The 24,799-nt window shown below is 43.7% G+C and overlaps 1 protein-coding gene across 6 annotated transcripts in view; it reads right to left on the bottom strand.

The window, feature by feature from the left end:
• Positions 1-24,799, bottom strand: part of C2H7orf31 (chromosome 2 C7orf31 homolog) — a 40,849-nt gene that overhangs the window by 4,433 nt on the left and 11,617 nt on the right. For all 6 annotated transcript variants that reach the window (XM_045006489.1, XM_045006491.1, XM_045006493.1 and 3 more), the window contains exons 3-8: positions 22,653-22,829; positions 18,434-18,505; positions 10,812-10,841; positions 5,338-5,522; positions 1,999-2,087; positions 59-233 (exon numbers count right to left, since the gene is read on the bottom strand). In XM_045006489.1, the coding sequence (XP_044862424.1) occupies positions 59-233; positions 1,999-2,087; positions 5,338-5,522; positions 10,812-10,841; positions 18,434-18,505; positions 22,653-22,829 (728 nt within the window). The remainder of the gene's footprint in view (positions 1-58; positions 234-1,998; positions 2,088-5,337; positions 5,523-10,811; positions 10,842-18,433; positions 18,506-22,652; positions 22,830-24,799) is intronic.

Below are 24,799 nucleotides of genomic sequence, written 5' to 3'. Positions count from 1 at the left end.
ACATCATGTTACCTTTTCTTCTTTATCTCTATTCGTTCATATTAAAAATAATGCATACCTGTGAAATCATGGTTATATGTTGTTATCCACTGGGCCCTTTCTACATTTCGCAGCATGTTTGTTGTCCGTGGAGAGAGATTAGGTTCCAGTGGGTTGCATGTAGTGTTAGGAGCCACAGTCTTTGGTGGCTTTGGATAGTATATCTGATTGCTTCCCTCAACAAATTTAGGAAACTGGAGGAAAAAAATAAAATAGGTAAAATATAAAAATCTTGCTGCATCTAGGTGAGGTGATTTTAAGACATGGGGTATCTGTATGTATTTTAAAGTTCTGATATGAAAAAGATTAGAAAATATGGTCTTTTTAGGAAACATTAAGTGGTAGCATGGGTGAGTTGGACATACATATATTTCTGTACTAAGGGCCTATGCGCCCCTTATTCTTGTGAGCAATCCTTACTGATTTAACTCAGTATTAGCCATTTTCCCCACTCCTCATCCAGCAATCTTTCTGTTAAGTTTATCTGATAAATTACTCATGGGGGGTAGTTCGTACATTCTGCGCCACTGGAATTCAGCCCTGCATTACAGTCTAATTAGAATATTTAACATCTGCATAATTCATCTGAAACAAGACACTTTGATTAAAATCTTCATGTGAGGCTCTTCCTTGCTCTCATATTTTCAAGGACACAGTAGACTGGACCCTATGTACCATTCATATTAATAGGGTGCTTCATAGGGATTGTCAAGTCAACAGGCTTGGATCTCTCAATATCCATAGGAAACTGCATCCCCAAAAGCTGTATCTGTATCCTCATTTTGTTTACCACTGGCCTGCCCTATACTCTTCATCTTGTCCTAGGTATGTCTTTCATCTAACTTAAGCTGAGCAGAGACCTGGTCTTTCTATTCATCTGAAGACAAACAATAGCAGAAGCCTTAACACGAGTGCTGGAACAGGCGGGGTCAGGGGGCTATGACCCCATCACCTTTAAAAGTGGGAGGGCTAAGCCCCTCCCACTGTTTACTGTCTAAGTGCAAGCGTCAAGGCGGAGAGGAGTAAATGGAGGACAAGGTCTTGGGGGAAAGAGGTGGTGTGGGAGCAGGGCCTCGGGAGAAAGAGACAGCACAAGGGTCTGGGCTAGGGTTGCCAACTTTGGTTGGATGAATTCCTGGAGGTTCCATCACATGATATAATCTTTAATTCAAGATTAATCGTTAAGTCCTGGAGACTCCAGGACAATCCTGGAGGATTGACAACCCTCGTGTGGGCTCGGGGAGAAGGGGCAGTGTGGGGTTGTGGCTTTGGGAAGAAAGGTTGGTGTGGGGTCGCGGGGCAGGGCCATGATGCCTCTGCCGTTCCTGAGCCTTAACATTTAGGGGCAAATCCATCCACTCATTCTGTGTCCATGCAGGAACCCCCGCAATGGAACCAGTGTGCTTCAGCTGTGTGAGGCAGAGCTGGATTCAGAGATCTGTGTAGGGGAGGTGCACTTCTTGCACGGCATGGAAACCAGTGCTGTGGGGAGGGGCTCCCTGTATGGCAACATAAGAACAGGACCAGGGCAAGGCCAAAGAGTATCTGCTGCTACACAGACCCTCCAGTCATGAGGGGCTGCAGAGAAGTGGCTCAGTGGCCACTTTGTTAATATAGGATGGGAACTTCCTTCTCCTACATGTCTCTGGGGTACTACATTGGGCACTGGGAAATGGGTTTTTACCCCTTACATCAAAAAGAGCCATTAGCGTGACAGCCTCTCTTAGCTTCTGATCTTATTTACATGTTTTTTTTGGTGAATGAAAGATCTCTCCTAAAATGACCGCTGTTTGTTTTGACTACACTGTGCTCTATTCAGGACTTGAATGGGTTTGTAACAGCAATTAATTTGAAACACAGTCAGGCATCTTTATTTCTTCTAAATCAGTTCTACAAGGGTTCGGTTTTGTTTGATAAAAAAAAATGTGAATTTTCCTAATCACAGCAACAACTACCTACATGAAAGTATGCATGTTGTCCTGGCCAATGCAAGGCCTCCTTCTGGGAGCCAGGTGGAATGTTGATCACTTCATGTCTATATGGATTACCTACATGATTCAGGAAAAAAAAAAGGCAATAGTATAATATCTATCAGGCAGAGCCAGGGACAGAAGGAAAGAGAAAAGTTCATTGCTGGCTGAGGTTTGTATACTAATTATCCTCTCTGGGTTGGGTTTTATTGCAAGGGCTCTTGTTTAAAAAAATGACACCAATTTGGCAAGACTCTCACTGCATTCTCCCTGTATAGTTTTACAAGTACAAAACGCTACAAGATAAGTAAGAACTGGTGAATTATAACGTTGGCCCTCTGCCCATAAAACCACTTCCAGAGGTGGAACTGAATGCCACTGATGAATGAAGTAGCCTAACTGACTGAGCACAGGCCTGAAGCAACTGAGCTCTGGTCTACACTACAAACATGTGTCGCTATAATGACATCACTCAGGGGGGTGATGCAGTTATACTGACTGAACTCCAGGTGTGGACAGCACTATGTTGATGGGAGAGCTTTTCCCGTCAAAATAACTACCGCCTCTCTGGGAGGGGGAGTAACTACAGTGATGGGAGAAGCTCTCCCATTGGCATAGTTAGCATCTTCCCTAAGCGCTACAGTGGCACAGCTGCAGCACTGCAAGTGTAGACAAGCCCTGAGTTCTGATCCTGGCTCTGCTACATGGCCTCCCTGCCTCAATTTCCATCTCTGCAAACATGGGAATAATGTCTACTTATCTACCTCACAGCAACATTGTCAGGCTTAACTAATTAATGGCTGTATAGCGCTTTGTAGATGTAAAGTGCTATATAAAGGCACAAAGGGTGGGATTTACAAAGGTACGCAGGCACCTAACTCCCCCAGAAATCACGTCAAGTCAATGGGAGTTTGGTGCCTAATACCTTTGTGACTATCACTGTAGCAAGCCGCCGACTCACTGGCGCTGCACCTCCTGCTGGTCATCTGGGAATTAGCTCTCTCCAGCCTCAGAGCGCCTCCCGCTGGCTGGTTTCTCCCTACTGGTACCTGCTTCCTCATCACTCTCCACCACTTATACTTCGGGCACTTCAGGCCCCCTTATCTGGGTCTCTCCTCCCAGGGGAACCCCCTCCCCCTATGCCCACCTTGCCTCAGTGGCTACTGCCAGTCGTCATCTAGCCCCCTTTCTCTGGGGGGAACTGCAGTCTGCAATGGCCATTCATCATTGGCAAGGGGGTTGGACCTGCTGCCTTTCAAGCCCCCAGCTGTCTCCCTGCAGCCTCAGTACCTCCTTAGGCCTTCCTGCCAGGCCTCAGCCTGGGAGATAGTCAGGTCTGAGCTCCCCAGCTCAGCCTGCCCCTTCCCCAACACTGCTCTGCTGAAGGTACCCTGTCTCTCCCAGGCAGCTAAGTCCTTCTCACTCCAGGGCTGGAGTGGGACTCTCACAGCTCCTTACTCACAGCCCTCTTATCAGGGCCAGCTGTGGCCAGCTACCTAACCAGTCTCCCTCAGCTGTGCTCACGCCTTTTATCCCAGGAGTGGGGTAAACCACCCCGCTACCATCACCTGAAGTATTCTTTATATCGTTTAAGTGAGAAAAGTCAGTCTGGGTTACCTGAGCCCTCAGTCTAGATTTCCATCTCCCCAAATAAAAGCAAACTGAAGTAAATAAGCTTTTGTCCCCGCCTGCCCACATAAGTTAGATCATACAGAGGGAACACCGAATAAAGGCAATGAATTTTCGAAGAGCCGTCATTTGCTGCTTCTAAAGTAATTCTTAACCCGATAAGCTTTGCTGGGAATAGACCATGGCCTCCAATGATCCCCTGTTGAGCAAAAATAGGTTTTGCAAACCCACCTCCACACATCTGCTTAGCATTGTTTAGTGTGAATGGAGAACAGTAAAAAGCAGAAGAGAGATTAAAAAAAAAAGTACTTCCAATGTTATATGCTTTGTGAAAAGGTTTTGTTTATGGCTGACCAAAGAAGCCCCATATCATACAACCCTCTTAAACATCACTGTTCAGCACAGTGACAGTGACTAGGGAAGGTGGCTGATTAATGCAAATTGACCTGCTGCTTAATGTCAGAAGCTCCTACTGAACTGAAAAGCTTCTTATCCCTCCAGCATATGCTGCTTCTCTTTTAAACAAAGTACCAAACTGTGCCTGGCTCACACAGATGCAGAGCAGAGCTGCTGGCAGCTGCACCAAGAGTCCTGCTATTCTGGAAAAGAAATGTCCGTCCAGCCCCCACACCTAAATGCCATGGGGAGCTAACAACAACATGTGTGCTGGTTAACCCCGACAAGAGAGCTGCAAAAAGCATACACACTTCAACAAAGAGATTGTGATCTGGAGAAATGGGGACAAAGCCAGAACTCTACATTTTACCAGAGCACTGGGCCAGATTCTGAGCCCCTTACTCATCCTGAATCCCACTGGGACCACTTGTGGAGTAAGATGCTACTCAGTGTGAGTAATGAGTGACAGTAATTTACTGCTTCTCTGAGCAGCATTAGTTTGCTGTTAGAAATGATTTCACCTCAGTGGGGTAAAATATAAACAGTTCAGTGACTGTTTAAACATACAGGAGTCAGCCATAAACAGTGAGTGTGTGGGTTTCATCTCAGCCCTGGTCTACGCTACAAACTGATGTTGGTATAACTATGTCGCTCACCCACACTCCTGAGCGACGTAGTTATACCAACCAAACCGCTGGTGCAGACAGCACTGTGTCGATGGGAGGGCTTCTCCTGTCAACATAGCACTTGGGGAAGTGGAGTACCTACAGCAATGGGAGAAGCTCTCCTGTCGGCTTAGGTAGCATCTTCACTAAGTGCTACGGGGCACAGCTGCATTGCTACAGTGCTGTAAGTGTAGACAAGTCCTCAGACTGCAAGGGACTTGGAAAAGTTTGCCACATGTTTTTGTACCCCATGACCTCTCAAGGCACATTCTGCCATTTGTAAACATCTGGGTCTCATCCCTGCTGTAACTATCATGGTCAATGGAGCTACTTCAGAGTGGAATTTATTTGGGCCAGGATTTGCAAACTTTTGATCTCTGCCATGGCTTTTTCTAGATCCTTTCACTGACTGTTACTACCAATAAGTATTCCCATGACTGGAGGACATCGTACTCTAAATTTTATGCTTCATCTTTGTAGGAAATCGAAATGATGGCAGCATGCTTGGTACCAACATGCGATGCTCCAGCTTAAACCAAGCTGCTTAGCTCTGTCGCTATTATTTTCACACACTGGCTTCATTTCAACAAAATCACAAACATTTGAGAACACCAAACAAATGCCAAATGCTGCTTTACCTTTGGTCTTTCTCAAAACAATCACATCATAAGCCTTTGTAGGGACGTTGGGATGAAAAGGTCGATGGCTGCTTGCTTGGATTCCAGTGTCTTGATCCTCTGGTGATTTAAAGTTTGGGAACATGGCATATCTGGAGATGTGTGTCTGGTAGGGGTGTGAAACTGGAAATGGCAGGGATAATTGTCTTGGATTGATTTTACATGGAAAGAAGAACAGAAACAAATAAAGTTACCTTACTTTAAATAAATATAGATTTGTCTTAATATTTAAAATATATTGTATATCCAACTGGGCCAAATTCCTCCCTGGAATAATTCTGCTGAAGTCACTGGAGTTACACCTGGGAGGAATTTGATCTTCTGTGTTTAAAACAGACATTGGGTCATTGCTTGTCAGACACTTGTAAGGAGATGCAATAATTGCTCAGCTGAGAGGAGGCATGAGAGGCAAAGAGGAGGGGGTCCGTTAGTTTCTTTAACCTCTCCTGCCCTTACCTCACCAAGAATTTCCACTGCTCACCCCCAGACCTCTGAGGCTCTTTCCCTGTTCCCTCCCTTTCTTCCTATGTAAAAAAGCTAAATTTTCTTTGTAGTTGCAACCCTTGGGGCCAGCATTTAGGCCACAGAGGTGCCTCTACAGGCAAAGGGGCATCAAATAAGACTGTATAGTTAGCATGACTCTAGGACCAGCTCTGCAATTGTGGGAGCATGAAGACCAAGATTAATATCTGATCTCTACTTACTAATTAGAGATGGACCCAAATCAAGACTTTGGGAGAGGGTGGTGGTGTTTGAAATCAGAGCCCAGATCCAGATCAGAATTTTGTAAGAGGCCCCTACCAACATAATCTTCATGCTACCTACAACTCTACCTGGGCCTACGCTGCCTTCCTTGGGGAGGTCATCCACAGCTTCAGCCCGCAGAGTAACACTACCCTTTCAGGCTCATGAGCACATAAACTTTACAACCATCCTCTCTGTTGGAAAGGTGCTCCTGTTTCTATAATAGTACATGACAAGAGGCTCTGCAGAGACAGGTACCCACAATAGGGCAAGTAAAAGACTGAAGAACTCATGTGAGAAACTTTCAGGGATAGTATTTTCCTACAGACTCAAGAACCGGCATAGGAGAAGGTGGAGGACAACATGACAAGACAAAAACCAGACACAAGGAGCAGTGACAGAAAAAAGTATGGAGGGAAGGAGAACAGAGAGGAGAAAACCAATCGCAACAGAAATAGCATCCGCCTGCCTCACACATAAGAAGTGCAAGCTTCAGAAAAGCAAATGCAGGCCATAAGAAGCGTGTAAGAAGAGTGACGGCACGTGAGGGGAGATGCCATCTAACATAGGAACACTGAAATCAAATGAGGTACTGTCAGACAGCCAAAAGAAGGATGGAAAAGAGGAGAGTAGAAGGGAAGACAAGGCCTGTTTAGTGGCCTAGTATAGTAGTAATGCACTGCTCTGGCAAGTGTGAGGCCTAGTCTACACTCGGGGGGAATCGATCTAAGTTTTGCAACTTCAGCTACATGAATAATGTAGCTGAAGTCGAATTACTTAGATTGACTTACCGTGGTGAGTCAACTGCTGCCGCTCCCCCGTCGACTCTGCCTGTGCCTCTCGCCGAGCTGGAGTACAGGAGTCGACGGGAGAGCGCGCGGGGGTCTAGACTAGATGCAATAAATCAATCCCCGCTGGATTGATCACTGCCCGCCGATCCGGTGGGTAGTGTAGACATACCCCAAGAGCAAGGTTCTTTTTCTAGACTTACGTCTGTGCGTGGAAAAAGGGGGACTGTAGTTGTGCTGACTGCCCCTTGTTGGGAGAACGCTACCGCTTTCACCCCTTTCAGTACCATTGTCTGGGCACATGTAGGCCCCAATCCAACAAAACCCTTAACACAGGTACTTAAAGTTAAGCATGAGTAGTCCCATTAAAATCACTTTGCTGGATCAGGGCATTGGTCAATATAGAGGCAACACCAAAGTGCTCAACTGCTTTGTTGGCTTCACATCTTAACGCTACAATTCAACTACAGTAACTGGCAACTATTTTATCAGTGTAAAATAAAAAGTCAAATACAAACTGAACATGTCTTCTAATATTAATTTTACCTCAGTACTGCAGAAAAGATCATACACATTAGTAAGCAGAAGAAAGCTAGTAAATAACATTTGGTCTAAAGACTTGGAGCAACTTACATTAAAAAAAAAAGGCAGGAGGAATGAGGAGGTGCTTCTTCCTTACAGGCTATAATGATCTTTGGCAATAAATGAACTTATGACTTCTAAACCCAAAGATCAAATCTTTTAAGTGCATGGACTTTGTACTTGAGTCACATTTACTAATGTTTACTTTTAGGTGGAAAAGAGGGGCAAATTCTAGCCTCAGCTCCTAGCACAGATCCCACTGAAGCTAATGGGTACTAGGCCTGTGCATCTAAACTCAAAATTTGGCCCAAAGAAAATGTTTTTTCTGGCTGAGGGTGCTAAGAGAGAGTGGCACTCTGGACACCGAGAACTGGGATTTCACTGAGTCTTTCTCATATTGCTGGGGCTGCTATTTGCAGCTTTCAACTATTGAATGGTGAGGAAATCAAAGAACTAAATAAAAAATCCTAAAACATTGTGACAAATGCAATAACGGATCCAGGGGTCTGTCCTGAGGGAAACAAACACTGGGATTCTATTTTAATACGAGGGAATAGCATGATCTGGGTTCTCTAGAAAACTCTAACATGAAAGTTTACAGCATTTTATTATGAGCAGACACTTTTTCCAAACTGCTTTAAAAAACACAGCCCACGCACTATGTATAGGCTAACCTCACCCTTTTTCTGGGGCTGTACTCCACTAACCAAAATATTGGAAATAAGCTAACAAAGAATAGCTTGGCCAGGGGTTCTTACAACAAATTTTTGGTGGCCTCAGAGTTCAGCCATCAAATCTTGCTGATAGCCGCTCTGACAATTGTTCCTAAAATACTTAATTAACTTTAGGAAAAACAAATAAATATGCACCTGCCTTGTCCAAATCATAATTTATTTATGTAGGTTTTTTTTTTATTTGCAGACTTAATAATAAAAATAATGTACAGTTGTCTCTATTCTTTAATTGACCTAAACAGAATACAGGCACAAATAAGGTGCTTTGTATGTGCTTGTCAATTTTGTTGCTGTTTCTTTTGCTTTTTTGGTTGCCTTTTTTTAGACTTGCTAGCTAATAAGTCTGCTGCTGTGAAAAGTGATACACCTCTACCCCGATATAAAACGAATTTGGATATACTGTGGTAAAGCAGCACTCCGGGGGTGGGGCTGCGCACTCTGGTGGATCAAAGCAAGTTCGATATAACACGGTTTCACCTATAATGCGGTAAGATTTTTTGGCTCCCAAGGACAGCATTATATCGAGGTAGAGGTGTAGTTGTATGTTAATATCACTTTCCACAGCCTCCCAGCCAGCTACTAAGTCTGTAGTAAAAAGTGATATTAACAACCATACAAGTATCACTTGTCACAGCAGATTTCCTCAGCCCCGGCAAGCCTGGGGATAAATTAAGCCTTGGAGGCAGCATAGGCCAAGGGCAATGGCAGGAGGGGGTCAGCCCAGGGCCGGAGCCTTGAGCCTGGTGCCTGGGGGATGGAGCCCAAAGTCCTGTGGCCATAGTTTGGGGCCTGAGGCCCAAGCCTGAAGCCCTGTGGCCAGGGGATGGAGCCCACCACCACACAGCTGGAGCCCAAAGCCCGTTCCTGGAGCCTGCTGCTTGCCACCCCAGGGCTGAAGTCCGACCCCATTACCTCCAGGAAGGTGGGGAACTCACTGGCTGCCTGATCCTCCAGTTTGTGTCTCCAAGGGGGGGCTTGGGCCCAACCCCTGCTGGGGACTCTCAGGGAGGGGCTGCTGCTTACCTCCCCACACCCCACCCAATCACTGCCCAGGAGGCTGTGGCCACAAGAAAAGTCCCTGGTGGCTGCATGTGGCCACAGTGGCTGCATCTGACAAATGATGGCTTAACTTTCTGACCACGCTTGGCTTTACCTAGTCTGCTATGCCCATACCCTAGCTACTTTCTTCACTAAACAGGAGCTTCCCCTCCTCCCTGCCCATATATCTAAGTGGGGTAATGACGCGTGACCATAAAAGCCCTTCCGTGCCCACTGGCAAAGGGTTCAATATCATGTAACAGCAACTTCTATCAACCCTGACAAACACACTGCTGTCATGATATTTATCTATAAGGAATGTCATGTAAGATATTAAATGAAAGCTGGTGACACAGTGGTCATTCATATCATTGTGAAATGTGTCCCTTGACACTACATCAGGCATTATGGATACTTACTGATATTATGCTTAACATCTGTATCCAAACAAATGGACACAGGTTTTCTTCCAGAGAAGAGGGAGGCTAGTTATCTCCCTGTCTCTAATGTAAATTGAGCATGGTGATGCCAGAGACCAGGGACAGTTCATTTGCATGGGAGGCATGCAGGAGGAGCAAATTAACGCAAGGATGTGAAATCAGGAAGACACTGGAGTCTGAACCCCAGGGGCTCATCCTGACTTTGCTGACAAAAACAATAAACTTTGAGGAATTTAAGGAGAAGCCAAACGACATTTTGGATCCATCCCTGTGGGAATAAAGGGGTCAGTGCTCTTTGCATCTCTGAATGATGGATCCCAGCCATTTGGGTTGGTGACACTGAGAAATGGCTGTAGGTGAGAAACTGCTTTCGATGACGGCTGGAGCCTGCTAAGGTTACATGTAGTCTCTTAGAAGTGAGTTATACTTATGTTTTATTTGTTACCATTTCTGTTTCTATTATCTTTGCTTAGTGTCACGTAAATCTCTGTTCTTTATTAATAAACTTTCTCTTGTTTTATTATCAAGTCATCTCAATGCTGTTATATTAGAATAAGGTGTGAATACTCAGCTGAGTCAACAGGCTGTGTATTTTGTCTCTTTGGAGACAGCAGACTTGATAGGCTCTTCCAAGAGGCTTGGGGGCTAGGGTGTATCAAGTGTTAGCTGCAAGTCAAAGAGGGCTGGGAATGGCCCAAGGGAGTTTGTTTGGCTGGCTAACAAGCTGCGGTGACAGGGAGTTGTTACTCAGTTTAACACCAACAAATCTCTTTTGCTAAAACAGAGGAGTAACAAGGTCATTCATAACCCAGAGAATGTACCATATGTGGCACCAGCAAGAGTGAGTCAGGAAAAATGCATTTAGACCTTAGCCATCAGCCAGCAAGATCAACACCTGCTAAGAGGGTGGGTGCTTTGGATAAGAACTAATACATTTACCATTGTATGTGTTCATTCTGTAGTAAGATCTCTCTTTTTTTACTAGTGCTAACTTTCCCCTTATCTATTGCCAGAGTACTTAAACTATATCAGTGTGGATATAAAATAGAGGAACAGCCTTTCTTTTAAGGCATAAAGAAAAAGGTACAATATAAGTGATATAAACTTACTCGACTGAATTATCTGGAGGTTTAGGAAGCCTGTATTAGAGAAAAGAAAATATTAGGTGATTAATTTGGAGTGATCCATATACATTGTGATTCCATCTCCCCTTTTTATCTAAATCAGTACAATCAATAAACATTAGAGACAAATTAATATGTAATAAACACAGATAATACTCTCACTGATATCAGTCTCTGGGTGTGAAAGTCCTTTACATGTTTAGGTGCCAAAATATGAAAGCTCAATGGGCGGTGTGGGTGTGTCATTTTAGAAGAAACAGGAAAAAAAATCAACCTCTGACACTTCCTTGTAACGAGCCCTGCCTTAGTAAACATCAGTCACTAGTACTTTTAATAAAATGAACCCTTTTTATCAGTAATGCAAAACAGAAAAATCTGAAAATATATCCACTCTAGTCACAGTATTCGTGGAGAAATTATATATTCATTTTTCAATGATAAATTTTTTATTCTTCATGGTAGAGACTTTTTTTTTAAAGCAGTAAGGTGGAGGAAAACACTAATTCTAGAGAGCAAAACTTTAATCACTGAGTCTCTTGGCTCTACCACCAAGCTAGAAGGAGTCCTAGACTTATTCTGCAAGAATCAGAAAGTCTTTCAAAACTGGAGAATCCAATAAATATACTGTATATATGACACAATCTAGCATTGGGGACCTCTGGTCAGTGTCTACACTACTGTCTTTCTCCCACTGATGTAAGTGCCATTCTGCACTGACATCATAACTCCACCTTCGAGAGAGATAGGGCTTATGTCCGTGTAATTAGGGCAATGCAGAGTCTCTATAGAGCTCCGTAAAATTGACAAGAAAGCTGGCTCCCAGCCCAGCTGCTATGGGGTTTCCCTCCAAGCTGGGCTGCTACCCAGGCTCCTGGCTTGGACGGCCACCTGGGCTCCCCAATGTCAGCCCTGCTGCCCCCCCCCCCCCGTGGTCCTGGCTCTCCACTCCCCCCCGGGAGCACAGCAGCTGACCAGACTCCAGGTGCGGATCTCCCTGCTGGAGGTGAGAAGCCCCAGGTGTGGACATCAGTGTGGACATCACCGACCACAGTAATTACTGCGGTGGCTGTAAGTCTGTCTAACATAGGTGGACATGCCCTTAGAAGTGCTACTAACACTGGCTCTTGTAATAAGACAGCATGCCTGCTGTCCCAGAGCTATGTCATAACTTTACATCAGTCACTATGGGGGTACTCATAGCCAGGTTCTACTCCTGGCTCTGTCTCTGGCCTGCTGGGTGACCTTGGGCAAGTCACATCACTGCTCCGTGCCTCAGTTTCCCCATCTGTAAAATAGGGATAAGATACTGACCTTTGTAGAGTGCTTTGAGATATACTGATAAAAAAGTACTGTATAAGAGCACTATATAAGGTATTAGTATGAATTATTGTTTATTTAAATGAAGAGTTGTTTGTCAGCCAGTACAAGATCTAAAATATATGGATTTGACTTTTGCACAGGGCTGCTGATCTCTGAAGAGGAAAAGGCAGAGTGAGAACACTGGAATATTATGGACATTCCTTGTGGTGCATGCATACACATGAGCATGTGTATCTAGAGGAGTTTCAGGAGGGATTCCTGCTGTCTGGGCAAATGAAACTCTTTTTAGGGTTTTCTCCCTGTCCCAGAAGGACAGCCAATCATTAAAACCGTGAGTTTCCATATTTTCCTTTTTGAGATAATCTCGGCTTCCTGTTAAACCTATGAATTGGAGAAGCCTGTACAATTCATCTCCTTGTTAGTTCTGTTTCATATCTTAAATGCAAAGCATGATCAGTTTTGGATTTGTTTTTAAGGCCATTACACTTTTGATCACTAAACAGAAAATGTGGGGAGAGGGTCATGTCACACAGTAACACAGTAACACATTTAGGGGTTGGTAACACACAGTAAAGGTACACAGTAACACTCAGTAACACTCAGTATAATCACTGTGTGATGTGATATCTCACAAAATTTCATCACAAGCTAACTCATGCCTCCACTAAAATGAACAAAGATAATTGCTTTTCTTTTTATGTGCGATAGTTACAGAGATCATAGGACTTCAACAAATGTCAAATTCTGACAATCATTTACATACTGTTATTTTTGTAACCACTTGGATTTTCAGGACATGCTTGGTAATTACAGCTCAGAGCCTGACACTGTGCCTGCCTTGGGAATCTAACCAGTTATAGAAATAACTGCATTTACACAAATGCAATTTTTTAAAGTTTACTCATTCTACTAATATTTATATTTAGTTTTCCACCTCTTCAGTTAGATAAATTAATTTTCTGGCCACAGGCAGATGGAATTGTGTAAATACCAGCATAGGGCTTGATTCTCCTTTCAGGTGCATTGGTTTTACATGAGTGTAACTCCACTGATTTCAATGAAGCTATTTCTGATTTACTCCATGTAAGCAAGAGGAGATTCAGTACCATATGTGCTTTGGGGAAGGAGGATTATTTATTTGTAGGTGTTCCTATAGCACTCAACACTGGAATATCTACACTCTAGGTGTCAGGGGTCGGCAACCTTTCAGAATTGCTGTGCCAAGTCTTCATTTATTCACTCTAATTTAAGGTTTCGCATGCCAGTAATACTTTTTAACGTTTTTAGAAGGTCTCTCTCTATATGTCTATAATATATAACTAAACTATTGTTGTATGTAAAGTAAATAAGGTTTTAAAAATGTTTAAGAAGCTTTATTTAAAATTAAATTAAAATGCAGAGCCCTGGTGGCCAGGACCCGGGCAGTGTGAGTGCCACTGAAAATCAGCTCACGTGCCACCTTTGGCATGTGTGCCATAGGTTGCCTATCCCTGCTCTAGGTAGTAAGAAAGTAGCAGTAAACTTGCACTTTCAATAGCAGAATGTACTTTATAGAAGCTTTTAGGGCCTGAGTACATAAACAGCCAAAAAAGCCTGAACCTCACATTTTCAGTCCACTAATTTGGGGTGCCTTCATTTTTAAAAAACAACAATGAGTCCGGTGGCACCTTAAAGACTAACAGATTTATTTGGGCATAAGCTTTTGTGGGTAAAAGACCCACTTCTTCAGATGCAAATCTCAAATTCAGGAACCAAACACTATGGGCCTATGTCTTTAAAAGACAGGGGAAGGGGATAGTAATTGGGCCAAATTTGGCTGTCACAGTTACATCAATATCTTCACTGGAGTTGCTTTGGGTTTATGCTAGAGTTCACAGGCATTATAACAGATTTACACAAGTGCAACCAGGAACTGAATTTGGCCTTACATATATGTCACACGTTATAGTCCTTCAAACTAACCAGTTCTATCAGAATATTAAATGCAATCTGTAAAGAAAAGTACAGTGTGCCTATTTACTCACACTTATAATAGAGGAATGATAGTTATGGGACTGTCAACTTTTACTTATATTTGTGTGTTTGTGGAGTTTATAGTCAGCCTAAAATTTACCCTGGTCTAAAATTTGTGTTTAAATAATTTCCCCTTTTTTATGTTATAAAAGTGCAGAACAGAAGTTTTGCTTTGAGATCGTATTAGATTGTATATGCCTTGGGATACCATATGTTTGTGTAATCCACTGCTCAGTGCATGTTACAGGTTCCCCACCCTCTATGAGCAGGCCACAACAGCTATGGGTCTGTTACAGCCCCCAGCTACCGGGCCTGGCTCAAGCTGTAAAGACTCCGCTTTTTAGCTCTAGAAGTCCTCAATTCAATCCCTGGTTGGTCAAGATGGATGCTGTCATATGTGTACAGCAACGAGCATATGGGGGGCAATCAGCTAGTAGTATTCACACCAATTTTTATATATCAGGGCACAGACATGGTTTCTTTTCAGAGACAATTAGTCTATTCAAAGTATTGGCTTTGCGTACTTTTGCAGTTTTTGGAAACAATAATTCCTTCAGCTCCTTTCACTGAATAGTGCACAGTGGGGTGGCGGCTTAACAGTTCAGAAATACTACTGGGGGACACAGCTCCAAGGCAGCTTCTTGGGATGTCAACCCACAAAGCCTCCCATGCACTTTGAGCACCTCTGTAGAAAACGGGCTGCCTGGAGGCAGTTAGCTGAGTGTGGTAGGAAAGGGTCAGGTTGTGGTGAGGGGGGATGGACCTGAGGAATGGCTGCTCTGAGTGGTACATTCCACCACTCCTGCACACTAAGTCGGTGTGAAAAATCTAAATAGATTAGAAATGGCATTTACTCATCCTACACACTCAGTGACCCTTTGGGATGGATCACAGGTAATAACTGGCAGCCAATGGTGTGACAATTGCAAGCTTGTGAGGCTGACACTGGTGTGGGGGCAGGACCAGAGAGGAGTGCGGTTGGACATACCATTATCTAATGGGCCCCAGATCACTGGCATGAGGAGAAGGATTTTCTACAAGGCCTAGATGGATTTTTGTGGCCCCACCCCTTGCACAGCATCCCTGGTGGCCTCTTGGATTGGGAGGGTAAATTTGGGTCTCTGGTGGGTCTCTGATTAACTTGTTCTCCTCTGTATGTTTTTAACCGGGAGGGAAGATAGGGCCCAGTGTTCATTCATTTTGAAAGGCAGTTCCTGTATATGCAAAGCCATTCATTGTCATGCAAAACTACATAAGGATTTGTGGTTATGACAAATGCCCAGTAATCCCATTCTGGTCTATGACATCTAGTTACTGCAAATGCACAGTGACTCATTTTCCATGAGAGACTGTCATGGCTCAAAAGAGCCATCACAAGCTATAATGTCAATACACCGAGTATTAAGAGCTCCCTAGTAATTCTCCAGAGCAGCACTCAGCCAGTGGTTTTCAACACAGATTTCGCAAGGTTACCACCATCTTCCAGTTTGATACCCCAGGGAGGGCACTGAAAGTTACATGAATGTGTTCGCTCTGAAAGACCTGTGAGTATGAATGTGACACATTTTCTAGGCATTTTAAAAAAGATCTGCTCTTTCTTTACAACATAAAAAAAAATCTTTCAAGGATGAAATATGAGTAAATATGATCTTATGGAAACGATGAACAGAGATTGAAATATTAGAAAGAGCATAGAAACATTAGAAGCCTTCTCTTTCAGGTTACATTTTAATTTAAAAAATAATTAAGAAAATGTATCAATGCACTCTCAACTAAAACATCCCTGGGCCACGGCAGCGTTCTATTCAGTATGCACTGGGCCAGATATTGATCTGTCCCTGTGGCAACATGCCTCCTCCCCTCATGTAGCCTGCCCAAAGCAATCCCTGGAAAGGGGTCATGGGCCAACAAGCATGCAGAGTGGGGCTAGTACACTAAGGGAAGCAACCTCACTGCTTGCACTTGGGGTGGGCCAGAATAGGAACGACTGAATTTGGGATTCTGAGGATGAGGTGGAAGAAGCTGTTGCCTTAGTAGCTGTTCTGTGTCTTGGGTTGGGGGATGGATTTCACTCCACAACCCTCCCATACTTCACCTGTTATCCCAGCCTTTGTGCAGGCAGAGTGAATTCTCTGCAATAAGAATTATAATTTACAAGGCATTCATCTGGCCATCAAAATATAAGGGGCCAAATCCTTGCCTGGTGTCATTCTTATGAAATCAATGAAGTTACATCAGAAATGGATTAGGCCCATGAAGTGTAAAATAAAACCAAGCCAGCTGGCTGAACATTCCAGGTGAGTGAGAGGCGATCTGAAACCCACCCAAAGAAAAAGACCGAGTTAAAGGTGAAACTCTTATTTATCTTTAATCCATTGGGCCTGATCCTGTATTTCTTGCAGACCTGCTGGGGTATAGTGCAAAGGTTGGCAGGGCTGAGCTTAGTGTGCATAGATACTTGTATTACACCAGTATCCAAATGCTCCAGCAATTACAAAACCCCACACTAAGGACAAATCTTGTCACTTGTGCAAAGCTCAAGCAAACATGCTGTGTGTGTGTGTGTGGGGGGGGTGTTAATAAGCAGACCTTGTAAGGTAAGATTTCTCCCCACAACCTGCAATCACAGTTCGCAAGAGCTGCACAGCCAATGCTTCTAGGCTGCATTATCGGTCAAGGCCCAGTAAAGGTGGGCTTTGGCCAACACTCTTTCAGTGTACCAAACCCACCTTCCCTTGGCCTACTTTCAAGTCCCTGTTGCGTGATGCCATGGAGGCAGCCAGCACACAGCGCTACACCCTGGGGCACAGGGCTGCAGATTCACGCTGTGCAGCTTCTTTGTGGCCTGTCTTCAGCCTCACACAGCAGAGCTGTGGTAGTTCTGCTGCCTTTCCGGCCCTCGTAGGCTCACACAAAATGCCCAAGGGGGTAGCATGCTTTGGAATTTGGCAGGCACTATAGATGGGAAGGGAGGGTTGCTTGCCACCTGGCTGGCTTTTAATCATCCTAGCTGGTTTTTGTACTGCTTTGCCAGTGAAAAGGTTCAGTGTGCTCCCCCCGCCCCTTGGGAGCATTCCATGTTCGTTACAGGCACATGTGGCCGTGCAGTGGTTTTGTAACTACTGCACATCACTTGGCTGGGAGAACAGCTGGCACCAGCCTCTGTGTGCTGGCCCCTCAACCTCCTGAGCTGTTGCAGCTCCTCCTGGCACTGGGGACCAGGAAGCAAGATGGACCGAGGCTTGTCATCAGGAAGGGATAAGGAACGGGGTAAGGGAGACAGAGGCTCCTGACAGGGGACAGTAGTGGGGCTCCCTCAAGGACTGAAGCTCCTGTGAGTGGGCGGGTGTAGAAGCTCATGCAGACAGAGGAACGAGCACCTGTGTGTCTAGGTGACCAAAGAGAGGGCTGTGACCACAGGTGTGGGGTCATAATTAGCTACTGGGCACTAGGAGCCTTTTTGTTGGTGTTGGTGGCGTGGTCAGGGGCTAGTTTTTCTGAATCTCGGAGATGGCAACCCTGCTGAGGAAGGGGTGAGGGTGAATCACACACTGTTCCCGTGGTTACCTGGCCTGTGGGGGGAAGTTAATACAGCCTTAGCCCTAACTACATAACTAAGCATATAGGATATGCAACACTGCTAAGTTAATGTTGTTGTGAGGACCTTAACTTGTTCATTTCCTGACTTCTGAGTGTTTAAACTCATAACTACTGTTACATTAACCTAAGTTTTGAGCTGCAAGTTTCAGTGTTTTGTTGGTGCCATCACGTGGCAAAACGGTGTACTGCAGTTTTAACTGGCAACATTCAATCTCAAGGAAACCAGCTACTCTTTTAAATAGTAGCAGTGAAAAAAAGGAAACATTATCTTAGTCAAACCTCCTCTTTAAGTACACCTAAAGATACCAGAGAAAACTTTAATATGATGCACACAGGATGCCATGGTTATCTCAGTGCTATTCTTTGCTAATTGGGACTTTGCCCTGTAGGAGAGAGTATTTCTGAGTGACACCGGTTGACAAATCAATAAAACCAATTCAAATCTCATTGCTTAAGAGATACTAAACTGAGTGGGGGCACTGATACCTCATTCTGAACTTCCTTCCAAACTGTGTGTGTTTTCTGTAGTCACTGACCAACCACATTTTATACAAAGGTCATATTTCATCATAAACATTAATCCACGAGGTCATTAAGGAGGAATGAATATTTAGCTTGTCATTACATTTGCCACACTAAATAAATTATCTGGTCTATGCTGTAATGAAACTTACAGATCATCATTCATACGGACATCACTTTTTTTCATTTGGGTTACATCATAATACTGTTCAATGGGAAGACCTCTGCATAAAGAGAGAAACACAAAATAACATTTTACTTATTGGTTATAAAAATCCCAGGAAACACATACTAATTTTTTTTCTTGTAAGAGATGTAGACATGGTATGTAATTTTTGCCTGCAGTCCATAGACTGCCCTTACCACCAAATTCAGAGATACTGGAAATGTAGATACTTACTATCACTCAGACCTTAACATTTAAGTTACACAGGGCCTGATTTTCAGAAGCGTCAAGCCCCTTTGCCAATGATTTCAATGGGCACAGAATCAAGCCCTTAGAGCCTGATCCTATGAGGGGTTGAGCGTTTAATAGAAGATGCTGAGCATCCTCTACTCCCATTGAAGTCAATGGTCTGGCAGAGTCAAGACGCTTAGTGTGCAGAAAAACGGGACCTTTCTCAGTGGTCTTTGTTGCTGCTGAAAAGACACACGACCTCTGACTGAGATGACGGCATCTTAGCTGCCTCTGACAGAACAGATGTTGGTTATCAGCAGCTAGAATGGGGCAGGACAGAGAAAAGTAGAGCAAGAGGGACAGCCAAACTGAAGAACATACAGTCAGAGTAACCAATTTTAACTGGTAATGTTATCCCTGGAGTTAGAACAGCCTTGGGGCTTCTGACCTCCACCTGCAAAGGCTAAACTTGCATAGAAGAAGAGGAGACACTGCCTGGAAGAAGAGAGAGGAAAATGTTGGTTCAGAATAGCAGGGCATGTGTTGGTGTGTTCTGCTTGGCTTAATATGGTGTTTTGGGTTGTTGGAAAGTTGACAATCGTCTCTTCATGCAGTGTTGTTGTAGCCATGTTGATCTCAGGATATTCGAGGGACAAGGTGGGTGAGGTAATATCTCTTCTTAGAAGTTTGTCCTATAAAAGCTGTTACCTCACCCACCTTGTCTTGCCAGTAATCTTTCCATGACATTCAGAGTGCTCTGCACTCTCTCTTTCTTTGCTAAAGCCAATCTGGACTGGGTCACTGCCTTCCTTCTTTCCATTTAGCAGCCACTGCTGACACCTGACATCTATCTCAGAGGCCAGGATGCATACTCCCGTCAGGCAATGCTTTCAACACTATTCAGTGGACTACCTCACATGCGGGGCACTCTTACGGAGTAGTGATGCTTGCATTAGCCATCCCACCCACCTACAAGTCTTTTCTGATAATTGGCCAAGCTGTACTCAGTGTCCTGGGATATGTTAGACTTGAACACCGATCTCAATGAGAACACCATGTATAAACTATCTCCATGATGTGAATTCTGTTTTCAGCTTTAGAATAAAAATGTTATGATGACGTGGAACTTTTATTTTTTGTCTTTCTTACACTTCAAAAGTATTATGCTGCAAAAATGCATCTTTAGATACACACAGCCTTTGTAACTATTCCAGCCAAGTGGAATAACTCAGTAAATGAGATATGGTGTTAGGGATCAGAATAACCTTTGGTTCAATGCATCTGCAGAGACTCGTTAGTTTTGCCTGTAAAGGGAGACACTTTGGCTTCTTATGCATTTTGAGTCAGTTGACAACTGAACATTTTGTGCTGGAAACTGCATCCCCCAGCAGTAAGAGGATAAATAATTGTAAATAATGCAGTGCTTCTGAAATATGGTCTTCCCTATATTATTAATGCACACTGACATCTGCTGGTGAAAACTGCACATTTCCTCAGTTCTTTTTCCACATAAAACCAGCTCTGCCAATACATAGTTTCTCAGAAACTTAAATCTTCCTTAAAAAGGTGTGCTCCACTTCACATATCAACATCATTATAAGGAACCACCCAGAATATTTAAAAGCCAGAAATATGTTAGACAGGAGTGTGCTGGAAAAATACTTTTTCCACTTTTTATCCTTCATAAACTTTCTATTGAAATTTTATAAACTGGGTTGGGAAAATGAAGCATTTTGGTTATAACCACAGATTTTGGAACTACAGTACTTATACTGTTCACTATACTTCCCTATCAGTAGACCAAAAAAATGTATAGGAGATACCAAAGAAGAAGTATACTCATTTACAAAAACAAACAAGTAAGCTAACCCCTAAATGTGGGATTTAAAAAAAAATCAAGTACTTTTGTATAGGGCTCACGAACAGACAACAGCTCCACTACCAAAATCAGCTATCACAGGCTCTAAATAATTTTGCTTGCTTGCTTGCTTGCGTGTGTGTGTTCTTATATCTCCAGTGCTGGCATTCACCTCACTATGGGCACAGTCACAGATTTCTAAAGTACTTCCCTTGCATCTTTACTACTTTCCGCTTTCTGATCCAGACTAAATTGTACTGTAATAAGTACTTAATACACTTCTAACCTGCCCTCCTGGTAAATTTTATTGGAATCAACCTGCTAAGGTAGCTGCAAAGGGATGCCGCTTCAACAGCCAGAAACCAATACTCTTTGCCCCCACAGTGTGGAGAAGGATACAGATAAAAGGACATAAATAAAAGTTTCCAGGCAATGCAGAATTAACCTTTAGGTTTCTTTGCTTTTCTGTTTGGATAGCAATATGAATATTTAGGGAGAATTTTTCAATCTGAGGGCCAATACTCAGATATACTGTAGCTCTGCTGGGCATTTGGGGGCTACCTGGGCTCCTCCTGTAATTCAGAGCAACCTCAGGGCTGCTCTAATAGCACCTGCAGTTATGGCCCCCAAGGGGCCACTGAACTGGCCTACGACCACCAGCTCTCCTTCCACCTTGGTACATTCCTGAAACACCTCTTATGCTGGAGGCTAAAAGCAGGTGGCTATGCTGACCAGATTACTGTTAAAGCTAGTCTTCTGTCCCCCTTCCACCACCAGAGTGGAACAGAATGAGATGAAGCACAGGCCAGGATCTAGCCCAGCATGTCTATACACTGAATAAGTCTAGGATTTATATATTTAAAATAAAACCCAAGAGCAATAAAAATTCTTGTCTGGAGTCATTCCAAGGACCTGTCACCATAAAGTCAATTTCTATAAGGAAAACTGATTCCATGATGGGGGGACGAGACAATGGCCTTGTCTCCTCTTTGTCCTCCCCACCTCATTTGGCAGAGAGTAGCACCACTGAACATTACTTCATAATTGCTTCACAAAAGGGTTGAGATCTCTGAAGTCATATCTGTTTGCCTAGGCTCCTCAGCTGGTGCTGCAGACCCAGAAAATCAGTGAGATATTCAGGGAGGATAATGCAGTTTACTTATCTTGGGTTTAGTTGGATTTTCAGAGATTTTTCTTTTTCCTCTGTTTTGGAATAGGATGAACCTGGTGCTACTTGTGTTGGAGGCCCTAAGCTCAATGAACTTCACCACACACTTCTTGGAGGTTATGCAATCTTTGGAGACACCTGTGATCTCTCTATCTCCTTTGCATTGCACACACATATACCTGTAGGAAATTACCTTTTAGAATGGTAGGAAGGATATTCTGGGGCTAGCAGAGCCAAGGGAATGTACCACTAAATATTCTGAGCCTTGTTCAATTTGACTACGCAGGGTTGAATGGCAGTTTTCAGATAAAGCTAATGGGCCACGTTCTGGCAGTGCAAAGCAGCCAGAAAGTCAGCTTCCCCAGCTACCTGGGCACTCATTTTGCATAAAGGGGAATTCCTGTATGGTGAAGAGCAGTGTAGAATTTTCTCCTCTCTCAGCCCTGGGTGCGGAAGGCATGCCCTGTCTATCCTTGATCCCAAAATGGCTCCTGGGGTTGGGAGAAGCTGGGTGTAAGTCAGAGCAGCCTTCAGAAAAATGCCAAGAGCCTACAGTTCCCATTGACTTCAGCGGGATTTGTGGATGCTGAACGCTTCTAAAAAATCAGGCCATGAGTGAGACTTATCTAATGTCACAGAGGAAGTTTAGGACAATAGCTAATAAATACTACACCATTACCAAACAATAGGAAAAAATAAACTAAACGAAGAGATCCAAGAGTTTCAGTAAATACACAGAAGGTGATAATGGGCAGTACAACTCAGGCACACTACAGGTGAGCATTGTCCAAAGTGGGGGTAACAAAGTCTATCTCCAGAATGCAAATTATCTACACAACTCAATCTGCATTGCCATCCAGACTGTCCAAATATATTGCATTCCATTAGCTGTTTCTAGGTTACAACACTTAAAAAAATCAGAATGTATGAAGCATGCAACTAATCTACCTTGGCCAGGAATTTCCACCATAACCATAATGTTGATGTCCTTTAGCAAACAAACAAGGAGGCTCATTCTTTGGTCTATGATCTTCTGGCAATGAAATCGGTGCAATTCCTCCATATTCTCTTTCGGTTCCCCACGGAAGCCTGCACCACTGAAGTGAATCTCTTAACTCCTCATATCTGAAACAAAAAAATAATATTCTTAAACAGCAGCAGCTTTTTGACCAAAGCTGTCATGATGAGCCTGCCCCAGTTGGGAGCAGAAGCAAGTCCAGTATATTTTGATTGGCTGGAAGAAGAAGATAGGTGAATGCTTATGCCAATATGCTGCAGGCATGTCTGACCTCTTGCAATATACATTGAGTGTATGAGCTGCTGAAACATGGATCACCTGTCTTGTCCTCTAGGTGCTAAATACCACTATAAAAACTCATATGCTGATGGATTTTCAAAGAGCCAAATTGTAGCAAGGCAATTAATTCACATTGACTGTACAAATTAGGTGCCTAAGTACAATTGTGCTTTTGAAAATCTTCCCTGACATCTCTAGAGAGTGGGTGAGAGATGTCACTCTCTAGTATCTGCAGCCACCAGGGCATACAAGCTCTATCAGATATGTCACAAGTTTCTGCGAACGGTTGAATAGTTCCAGCATAATTCAGTGTGCCTATATCACCAACAGTTCTGTAGTACTATGTGTGTCGTTTACTTCACTTGTTTCATGAAGATGAGCACCAAGCAGAGTGAACATTTTACACACTTCCTTTTCCTCTTGTTTTTTTTCATCTGGCAGGAATTTCCCAGGTAACAATGTAGGCATAAAGCGTATCCTATCATTCTTACTGATGGGGAGAGAGGCTGGAAAAACATAGACTCAGTTTCCCCACGTATGGTGGTTTCCTCCAAAACCTCTCCATTGAACAGACCCATAAAAATACTTCTAAAATAGCAACAATAAACAAATGTGTGTACTGGCCCTGGGAGTAGGAGTCCAGAGATTCCTCCCAAACTCAACAATGATTGGTTATACTGCTGTGCTAAGGACCAGCCATCTTCATCTTTTGAGTTTATGTTAAGTTATGTCCAGTTGGCAGGGCAAAGGACTCAGAACCAGGTCTCCTGAGTCCTATTTACTGCCCTGTTGCTAACAGGGGCGGCTCCAGGCCCCAGCACGCCAAGCGCGTGCTTGGGGTGGCATGCTGCAGGGGGCACTCTGCCGGTCGCCGGAAGGGCGGCAGGTGGCTCCGATGGACCTCCCGCAGGCGTGCCTGCGGAGGGTCTGGTGGTCCCGCGGCTTCGGTGGAGCATCCCCAGGCACACCTGCGGGAGGTCCACCGGAGCCGCAGGACCAGCAGACCCTCCGCAGGCACGCCTGCGGGAGGACCACCGGAGCCGCGGGACCGGCAACCGGCAGAGCGCCCCCCGTGGCGTGCCGCCGTGCTTGGGGCGGCGAAATGGCTAGAACCGCCCCTGGTTGCTAACGAGGTGGACATGATTCTTCTCTCACAAAGGCTATGCCTACACTACAGACTTGTGCTGGCATAGCTATGTTAGTAGTTATAACTGTGACCAGGGTGGATGATTCAAATCAAAGCAATTTAAATCATGATTACATCACCAAATGGAAAGTCTGGATTTAAATCAACTTTTCCATTTGTACTTCAGTTACTTTCTAAAGAATGCTGCATTCTCACTGGTTGATATAACCATTAAAACATGTTGATTTACAACAAAATATAAGCTTTACACTAGATTTTGTACATGCTTTTGCTGCCTACGAGGGTACACGATAACAATATACATTTATTTAAGCAATTATATAGCTTAATATGGTCAGATACTTAACTGTACATTTCAGTATGTTAGAAAATGGTGAATGATCTATTGCTTATTTACTAGATAATTAACTTTTTGCTCAGGATTTTGTCAAGCTGCATTAGGGTGGTAACTGGAATTTAATCAAACACAAACAACAGCACAGAAAACTTATTTTTATTAAACAACCTGAAATATTTTGGATACATGAACTTCTCTTATCAAAACATGTTTCACTTTAACAAGTAACTGTTTTATTAAACAGAGGGATTAACTATAGTCAGCAAATAAAACTGATTATTTCAGGACAGCCTGGGACATTTTCAAATATGCCT

Source organism: Mauremys mutica, chromosome 2 (genome assembly GCF_020497125.1).
Source record: "Mauremys mutica isolate MM-2020 ecotype Southern chromosome 2, ASM2049712v1, whole genome shotgun sequence".
Classification (NCBI taxonomy): domain Eukaryota; kingdom Metazoa; phylum Chordata; order Testudines; family Geoemydidae; genus Mauremys; species Mauremys mutica.
The sequence above is the reverse complement of the archived record's forward strand: the minus strand, read 5'-3'. Positions and strand labels throughout refer to the sequence as shown.